The 9,867-nt window shown below is 39.3% G+C and overlaps 1 protein-coding gene across 1 annotated transcript; it reads right to left on the bottom strand.

The window, feature by feature from the left end:
* Positions 1–3,313: 3,313 nt before the first annotated feature.
* On the bottom strand, positions 3,314–9,496 carry LOC115279016 (fatty acid-binding protein, adipocyte). Its single transcript, XM_029923524.1, has 4 exons — positions 9,352–9,496; positions 5,758–5,930; positions 3,968–4,069; positions 3,314–3,539 (listed from the first exon to the last, which is right to left on the bottom strand). Exons 1-4 carry the CDS (start codon positions 9,422–9,424, stop codon positions 3,489–3,491), a joined length of 399 nt encoding a protein of 132 aa, XP_029779384.1. The 5' UTR covers positions 9,425–9,496; the 3' UTR covers positions 3,314–3,488.
* Between the last annotated feature and the right edge of the window lie 371 nt (positions 9,497–9,867).

Here is a 9,867-nt window from a genome sequence, read left to right on the forward strand (position 1 = left end):
AGAAGTATTTCTAAGCCAGAAATTGTAATTCAATGATAGTAGTGGCAGGAATTGGAAAGAAGAGAGGATATGCTGGCCTATTGTGTCATTGGATTCTCACAGTTTCTAAAGCCTGAGTGAATGGTTTTTTGAACTATTCATATCTTCTTCAAGATATGAATAGAGGGGCTCTATACCCATGCACCTATTTTTCTGAGAAGCATCTGCTTGGCCTTATCTCTCTCCATTTAAAAGTAGGATCTTCTCTATGTTTCCGTATATGTGTTAGTAGAAGCAATGTCAGACAATGGAAAATTATGTGATCTTCAAAGAAGTCCCAGGCAGGATAAATTGGAGAACTGATACTCAGGGATATCTCTTGTATTGTGGCCTTAGTTTTATGAAAATACAGAAGAAACCAACATATCTGGCAAATATACATTAAACTGGATCTTCTTACTCTTCCACCCATCTGAAAAATAAGAATTAAACTTGAAAGTACATTTTGAAAATAACTAGATCCACAAATACACATATATAGAAGTGGTACCTAAGGCAAGTTTGTAAAGAAAAATAGCACAGAGGAACCATTAAGGGATGAGAAATGTTCAGGACAAAGGAAGGGAGAGTTCTAGGCAGAAAGAAGCAGAATACACACACACACACACACACACACACACACACACACACACACACACACACACAGAGGCCAAACAGAGTATGAAAATTACTTGGTATGATTGAAGCAAGAAGTATAATGATAACAAGAGCAATGATAAAACCGAACAGATGAGAAAAGGCAAGCATACAACAGAATATACATCCAACACTGTCGTAACCCGCGACCCGGTCCCGGTCCCGGCGCGCTAGTCCTAAACCCGCAGCCCCGGAATGCTCGTTCGCTCGTCATAGTTGTTTCCCGCGGGAGTCTTAACCCGCGGGACCCGGAAGGCAAGTCCGTTTGTCCATCCGCTTCCACTCTGGGCTGCGGGGGCACTGGGGGGCCCCAAGCCCCACGTAGAGCGGGGCCCGGGGTCCGCCTCTACCTCAGGTTAGGGCGGCAGGCGCCGCGGGTCCTTCTCCTGAGGGAGGGAGAGAAAAAGGGGGCAGGAGAGGGAGACGCAGAGAGTAAAGACAGAACTCATGGTTCTCTGATCAGGCGAAAAGAGAGAGTTTTTTTCAAAGAACTCTTCTTTATATAGTCTTCAGGGGGGGAAAAAACAAGGCAAGCTGACCTAGGCAGGCTACAGAATCGAATGCATATCAAAGAAGCGCCCCGACTTTTGCCTCAGCAATCTTGGGGGATGTAGAACTAACACTGAATACGATTTTGATCTTTTGTGTGCCTTGGCAAGACAGTCGCCAAAGTTATTTTGGCAATCTCCAGCCTCCAGATGCAAATCTTGTTTACTGGCTCACTCAATGGAGTGATAATCCTTGCCTGAGGCAGACAGAAAACTTGGTGGCCCCCGACACAACACAATGGAGATTGGACCTTCTCTGGATGCAATGGGAGCCACTTAAAGGTTGTAATCAGTGAGTGTCCAGGTTAGGCTTTCCTTGTGTAAATATCACTTATGAAATCTACAGGGCTTGTAAAAGAGAAGAGAAAATTGAGAGTAAAAGAGGGAGATTTATTAGAACACTGAAGCAATTAAAAAAAAAGTTTGGTGGTATTGGCAATGGGAATGAGAAAAGCAAACATTAAAGAAATTTTAAGTTAATAGATTCAACATGATTTTCAAAAAGTAAAATAGATGCTGTGGAGTGAGGAAGAAGATGTATTCGAGCATGATTTTAAGGTTTATGGAATAAGTAATTAGACAAAACATGCTGACACTCACTGAGCTTTGGAAAATAGGATGGTGAACAAGTTGTAGGGAGTGAGTGGGAGGGGATGACAATGGTTAGTTAGCATAGAACATGTTAGGTTGTAGTGCCTGGAACATCCACTTGACCACCTTCAAGTCTTTCTTTTTTTCAATTCTCCCTTATCATTGGATGATCTCATCACCATATTTGAATTAAGTTACAACTGAGATACTGATAGCTTCTAGATCTATATCCCAACTTGGTTTGCTCTCTCGAATTTTAGAAACTATGTGTATTCCCTATTTAACTTTATAGACTTAAACTTTAAACGTCAGTTTCCTCATCTATGAACAGGAATACTAAAATCTCCTTATAGGATTATTTTGAGCATGCAGAGTGCCTGGCACCAAAGTAAGTGCTTAATAAATATTGGTTTATCAAGAATTGTCCTAATCAGTCTGTATAAGTCTTCTCTTTTTGAGGTCTTCAGTCCTCCAGTGAGCCCAAAGTAAGAGTCTGACTCTGTTTTTGCAAAGAAAGTAAACTTTTATGATCGGGAACTTACTTTACCTCTTCTGGCCTCTTCATATCTTAGTGTTGTGCATAAAATAAGTACTCAAAAAATAATGGAATTGTTCTTAAAAGAAACATCACAAGGAGAATCATATCAATTATAGCACACTAAAAGATTTTGGCTGACTATAAAATATTAAGTATGTAGTTTGGAAATTTTAATCTATGTATGTGAAACTCCAATGATTTTTAGAGCAGCAGCTGCAAAATTTCCACAAAAGGCAAAAGAAACCTCTCTCTCTCTCTCTCTTCCTTTCCCTCTCCTCCAACACACACACACACACACACATTCCCTCTATCTGGGAAACCTCATTATCATTTTTGTCTGTTTTTTGGGGGGTGGGGGAGATTCCATGGAGATTTTATTTGAATAAAAACTCCAGAACATATTCAATATTTTATTTAATAATAAAAGTTCCACTAGTAGGAAAAAGAAAAATTTGGAAACTACTTTAAGAACATTTGCATTATTATTCATTACAAGGCTATCATCTCTTATATGGAATGAACATTATGGAATTATTTGCACTTAATTTTTGAGATATTCCAGAGACAGATTTGCTTACCAATTTTTCAGATTAAAAATCATGTTCTAGAAATATTGTCTACAACATGTATTGCTGGTCTTTCTCTCACTGCTCCAGAATAGGTAGATATGAAATGGCAGGACTTGGCCCAGCTAGCTGTGGGCCATTTCACTACAGTTGATACTACCTGAGGTCTTTCTGAGATCGCTCCTTGACTGTAGACACGCTACAGAAGGAATGTGTATTCAGTAATAGCAAATGTATCATCTACCTGAGAAAATGGAAAATTCATGTATATTTTTAACCTTGGATTATTATGAGAAATCATATTACTTTTGCTAGAAATAAAGCAAAAATACAATTTTCTTTCCTTCATTGAATTATAAGCAAAAAATAGCCCACACAATGAATAAATCATTACATCACCTTCTAAATCTAAGAAGTTTTATTTAACGAATACCTCCACATTGAATAAAATCAGTTTGGGGAAAAAGTAGTTGCTTACTAATTAGTAGAAAGTAACAATATATGTTTGGACAATATATCCAGTAGAATGTCATAGAGTTCGATGCAAACTTCAGCTTAACTTTCCTTGGTTTATGCTCTCTCATAAATTCTGGTAGAGGTGACGCCTTTCATGATACATTCCTAGACACAAAAAAAATACTTGGTCAATCATGGGACTAAACTATGGTTTATTTATTTTTCCTTTAATATTGGGAATAAAACAGTATTCATTTGAAAATATTTGTTCTGAGGTCCTATTACATGATAATATAATAATTAAGGGAGATATGAAGCCCGAGAAATCACAGTCTTCCTCTCAAGGAACTTTATAGTCTATGTAGTGAGTGAGAAATACAACCAGAAATGCATAATACGATACGGTGGGTGCTGAGAGCAGTCAGAGAATGCTTCTTGAACTTAAAAGCATGAAGGACAGTTGCCAGAGTGAAACCATAGTCCCAATAGAATCACCTTTTTTGTTCTATGTAAGCCAGCATGAGTAGGTAGAATAGTGAATATAAGATGACCAAGCAGTGGAGCCTAGAATTAAGCAAGTAGAGGATACTCACCACCACAAGTTTATCATCCAGCCGCTTCCTCTTTATGGTGGTTGATTTTCCATCCCACTTCTGCACCTGTACCAGGGCACCTTCTTCTAAGGTTATGATGCTCTGTGAGCATAATAAAAACCGATTACCATTTGTATAAGGTAGAGGAAAATAAAAATACATCACTTTTGGATGAAAGAATATTTTGAGGTCATTAGTAATTCTAAATTGTAAGAATATATTAAAACAAAAAAAATGAGTGCTGAAAACAACAGCATAGAGTGAAATAAGTTAGACAGAGAAAGACAGATACCGTATGTTTTCACTCATATGTGGAACAGTAGAAACTTAACAGAGGACCATAGGGGAGGGGACGGGAAAAATCATTAAGGAGAGGGAAGGAAAGAGACTTTTAAGTACTGAGAACAAACTGAGGGTTGATGGGGTAGGAAAGAGGGGAAAATGGGTGATGGGCATGGAGGGGGCACTTGGAATGAGTACTGGGTGTTATATGAAAACCAACTTGACAAAAAACTATATGTTAAAAATAAATAAATAAAAATTAAAAAAAATAAAAACACCATAAAATTATACATTATGATCAGTATATTATACAAACACATATTTAAAATAACACTGTAAAAATATAGGTAATAAATTTATGTTGAGATGATAGTCATAGGTGTTTTGTTTTTTTTTACAGCAGGGAGGGCCAGGAAAGGGGGGCGGGAAAAGCTCCGAGAGGCTCCTCTTCCCCTTCAGCCACGCTTGAAGGCTCTTGTTCTCGCAGCGTGGTCCCTGGGACGACTGGCTGCCCAGGGCTCAGCTGTGATGACATCCAGTACAGGACAGCCATGCCCCAGTAGGTGTGTAAACACACCCCCCCAAACGGGGGAGGAGAGAGGTAAAGGGACATAACGGGACAAAGAGAAAGACTTGGGCCTCAGGGAAAAGGGTCCTCGAGCCGAGCCAGGGTGGGGACACACATTCAGTTACAGGTAAACAGTCTGAGGGAGTGTGGTGTAAAGACACTGAGTGATAGCCAGTGGGACCTTAGAAACACAGGCAGAGGGGTGACCAGCCTGAGGAGGCCCAAGAGCAGAACAGGCGCAGAGAGGCACGGGCCTGGGCCTGGTGGGCCGGCGGGGAGGGCCTCTAGCCAGGCACTGGCAGCAGACTTGCCTTCCTCCCCACCCCAACCTGGAGAAAAGGCTCTCTCCGTGGGTTTCCAGGCTCCCAGCACCCCCTGGGGCTAGTCAGTAAGGGGTGGTCCCTTCCCACTCCTTTTTTCTTCCACTCTTTCATGAACATTCTCTGACATGTTATTTTATTTCACTTCAAATACTCTATATATTGTATGACAAATTATGTTGATCACTTTTTTTTTAAAGAATAAGTCCAACTTTACAGAAAGGAAAAGATTCACCAACTACATATCAAAGGCAACATGGCTTAGGTCTAGGAAGTCAAGGATCTTTGACCTGTGATAAAATAGATTCCCTTCTTTTACACAAAAAGGCTTCTTCTTGGCAGCAGTCTTTTATTTATTTTTTTTTTTATTTATTTTTGAGAAAGGGCGAGAGAGAGCAAGAGTCGCGGAAAAGCAGAGAGAGAGGGAAACACAGAATCCAAAGCAGGCTTCAGGCTCTGAGCTGTCAGCAGAGAGCCCTATTTGGGTCTCGAACTCATGAACTATGAAATCATGACCTGAGCTGAAGCTGGATGCTTAACCAACTGAGTCACCCAGACACCCTGGCAGCAGCTTTTTAGAAACCAGGCTTTTTATTCTGCTCCAATTCCTTCTTTCTCACCTTGACTTTTCTGTCATCTGCAGTAACTTCATCAAATTCTTCTCCCAGTGTGAAGGAAATCTCAGTATTTTTAAAGGTGCTTTCTGATCTAATGGTGATCACATCCCCATTCACACTGATGATCATGTTGGGTTTGGCCATGCCAGCCACTTTCCTGGTGGCAAAGCCCACTCCTACAGTTGGGAAAAGGAAAAACATGTCAAATTTACAATTTTCTTTCACATCTTTAATAAGAGCTGTACGTGTGTGTGTGTGTGTGTGTGTGTGCGCGCGTGTGCATGTGTGTATGTGTGGGTGGGTGTGGGTAGGTATGCATAAAAGAAAAAAAATACCAGTGCGTTTCTTAAAAGCCTCATTTAAATAACTGCTGCAGATAAGTAAAGCAGACAAATACTTAAACACATGTCATGAATAGGTGTAGGTCTATTTAAATTTCTTCTTCTGGGTTTCAGATGCAACTCCACAGGAGACATACTGTTAATTTTCAAAAAGATTAAGTCTTCTGGAATACACACACACACACACACACACACACACACACACCATACACACATGTATATTCTCTCTCCCTCTGTCCCTCTCCCCTACTCATGCTCTCTTCTTTATCTCCAATAATAATAATAATAACCTGTTCGGGTGTACAAAAGTCACCCAAACATTTTAAGGCATTTGCTGCTTTTCCAAATTACTCTACTATGAAATGAAGATTCTGATTAATTTATCCAAAGGCAAAATATTTCCTACATTGATATTATCTAAGAATGGTGATATTATTCCCAGTAATTCTAGGAACTGCTAAAGAGGGTCTAGTCAATTTTTAAAACTTCAAAATTTAAGAAACCACTATTTTATTAAGTTTAGAAATCAATACTTTGATTCTCAATCACCTCAGGTACAAATCCCTCTTTTAAAAAAGGAACTTCTTGGGGTGCCTGGGTGGCGTGGTGGGTTAAGCATCCAACTTCAGCTCAGGTCATTATATCACTGTCCATGAATTCAAGCCCCATGTCAGACTCTGTGCTGACAGCTCAGAGCGTGGAGCCCGCTTCTGATTCTGGGTCTCCCACTCTCTCTGTCCCTCCCCATTCATGTTCTCTTTCTCTCTTTCAAAAGTGAATAAATGTTAATAAAAATTTTAATAAAAAATAAAAAAAGGAACTTCCTTTCTTGTGTAAGGTAAGGGATGAGCAATTTACAACTTAATGTGGACACTATCACTGCATATGTTATACAGAATTTATGACAGTCATAGGTGTGTTGAATTTTTTAACACATGTACATAAACCTATGCTTCTTCTTTGACTAAAGGCGACTTATGTGTCCAAAGGTTAGAAATAGGGGATAAGATACACTGAGATACCACCTCACAATGGTCAGAGTGGCTAAAATGAACAAATCAAGAGACTATAGATGCCGACGAGGGTGTGGAGAGACGGGCACCCTCCTACAGTGTTGGTGGGAACGTAAAACGGTGCAGCCACTCTTGAAAACTGTGGAGGTTCCTCAAAAAACTATCCATAGAACTCCCTATGACCCAGCAATAGCCCTGCTAGGGATTTACCCAAGGGATACAGAAGTGCTCATGCATAGGAGCACATGTACCCCAATGTTCATAGTAGCAATGTCAACAATAGCCAAATCATGGAAAGAACCTAAATGTCCATCACCTGATAAATGGATCAAGAAGATGTGGTATATATATACAATGCAGTACTACATGGCAATGAGAAAGAATGAAATCTGGCCATTTGTGGCAAAGTGGATGGACCTCAAGGGTGTCATGCTAAGTGAAATAAGTCAGGCAGAGAAGGATAGATACCATATATTTGCACTCATAGGTCTAACAGGAGAGACCTAACAGAGGACCATAGGGAGAGGAAGGGGGAAAGAGAGCTGGGGAGAGTGAGGAACACAAATCATGAGAAACTATTGAATTCTGAAAACGAACCGTGGACTGAAGGGGGAGAGGGATGGAGGTAAGGGGGTGACGGTCATGGAGGGGGGGCACTTGTGAGGAGAAGCACTGGATGTTATATGGAAACCAATTTGACAATAAACTATTAAATAAAAAAAGAATATAATAAAGATTAATATAAAGTTCATTTAAATAAAGAAATAGGGGGTAAGAGGGAGAGAAATATTGTACAAAACAAGTGACGCTGAGGCTCTTAAGTAGTGCCCTGGCCGAAAAGTGGCTGCAGGTGGGAAGATATTGCTTCATTAAGTTCTGGCCCTGTGACAAAATATACCTTTAAATACATGGAGTGAGTCAGTATAATGAAAGGATGCAGCATCAAATATAATCCCAGAATGGCTGACCTCAGGAAAATTCACATTCTTCACTTGCTTTATTCAGCCCTTCTTTGACTGATGAAAGTAACACCTGCTTGCTGATCATCAGAGCAATTAATTTCAGGAGTTACTTTACTGTCTTTCGTCATCATCAGTACTTTATAATTCTAAAACACAGTGGTATAAGAATTTAAATAGAAGTATAAAAAGTGCAAAATGTTTCTAAAAATCAACATCAAAATAGCCTCAAATCCTGACATTTTTTGTATCAGCACAAACTAATTAGTTTATTGAATCAGAACTAGTTGATATGCTAGAAAGTTAGATCTCACTCATGCTAAAGTTCCTAATTTCCCTCCTGTCTATAAACAAGGAAAATAGTAGTAGTTATGGACAAGCGAAAAATATACCATATGATTTGGGGAAAAGTTAAAGTCTTAAGGTTCAGAGATTAAATCCTAAGCCCTGTAAAAACCCCTCTTCAGATTAGTATCGCTGGAGTCGACTTTATCGTGCACAGTGAGGAGAGGGACTTTCAGGGTAGAAGCTGTCTGAGTGAGAACCGGCCTCTGTGCCCAGTTGCTTCACCACTATAATCATCTAGGGAATACTCACACAACACACTGGCAACATTAGTAGAATATACAAGCCTGAAAGCCTCCATTATCAAGGAGGGAGTAGGTTATATATATAACATTGTCCTTTTGACTTACTTGATGATCCTACAGCATCCCCTGTAATTCCTAGTCAACGAAATATTTAGCCCCTTAAAGGAACATATTTTCTGAAATTAAGATTTTGGTCTCATAAAACCAAACACACATTTTAACAAATTGACAGTGAGAAAATAAAATAATTAGTTAGCATATGTTTGCTTAAAATTACGGTCAATAGAGAAATATAGTGCTTTCGATTTCAAATAGAAATTAATGAATGCTAGGAAGTAAATATAGTCTTATTTATTTTATATGCAAGAGAGAATGACAGAAAAACAGGCAAAGAGCCAAGTAAGACAAAGATAACCCAGTTTAGCAGTCAAATAAAATCTTGTCATTTCTATAGACTGTAAAAATTCCAGTTAGACCCTTTGGCATATTGGTTCACCTTTAGGAAGCATTCACTGTGACTTTGGTCCAGAATGTTCCTACAAACAAATGATTCTCACATGCTACTTGGATAGCCTTTATATAGAAAAAAGCATTCCCTGTCTGATTAATATTCCCAGGCTGAAAAACAGCCCTAAATCCCTTCTTCCCAGAGAAAAAATTATAAATCCCCTCATCCCTCAACGTATTTTCTTACCCACTTCTTTCATGTAATCATCAAAGTTTTCACTGGAGGTAAGTTTCCAGGTCCCCACAAATGCATCACACATTTTATGAGCTTCCTAAGGTTATCTTCAAGATGAGAATAAAAGCTGCAGCTGTCAGGAAGGTGCTATGTCCTTCTGGAGTCCAGATAAATTCCTTTTAAAGATGCCCAGATCATGTGATCTCAGGAACCACCAATTGGGGTTTGATACCAGATCATTTCCTTTATTACCAGCCTCTGCCTCTTTCCCTATGAGTCATGTTTTACGTAAAAATTTCTCAACTCTGGCCCTCCCTGGCAAGTGGTCATTTGACTTAGAGTACAAATTATTTTTAAGCAGTGACAAAATAATTTCAACTTTCCTGTTTTGACAGTTTAATGCTCAGTACATTGAATTTGCCACTATTATTTCCATGCATACTTATCCCAGTGCAGAGCAGGTTAATTATCTTCAGATGAACTTTGACCCCCTGTTCTGGAGTTTCTATTACAATTATGTGGTTCTTT

The sequence above is a fragment of the Suricata suricatta genome, chromosome 15 (genome assembly GCF_006229205.1).
Source record: "Suricata suricatta isolate VVHF042 chromosome 15, meerkat_22Aug2017_6uvM2_HiC, whole genome shotgun sequence".
NCBI classification, from domain to species: Eukaryota; Metazoa; Chordata; class Mammalia; order Carnivora; family Herpestidae; genus Suricata; species Suricata suricatta.

What these genes read in the sequence shown, in the direction of transcription:
- LOC115279016 (XM_029923524.1), bottom strand. Translation starts at nt 9,424, where the DNA reads ATGTGTGATGCATTTGTGGGGACCTGGAAACTTACCTCCAGTGAAAAC. An exon ending in CAGATGACAGAAAAGTCAAG is followed by an intron (nt 4,070 to 5,757) that starts GTGAGAAAGAAG and finishes TTATGCTCACAG; the next exon opens with AGCATCATAACCTTAGAAGA. An exon ending in TGGATGATAAACTTGTGGTG is followed by an intron (nt 3,540 to 3,967) that starts GTGAGTATCCTC and finishes TTTTGTGTCTAG; the next exon opens with GAATGTATCATGAAAGGCGT.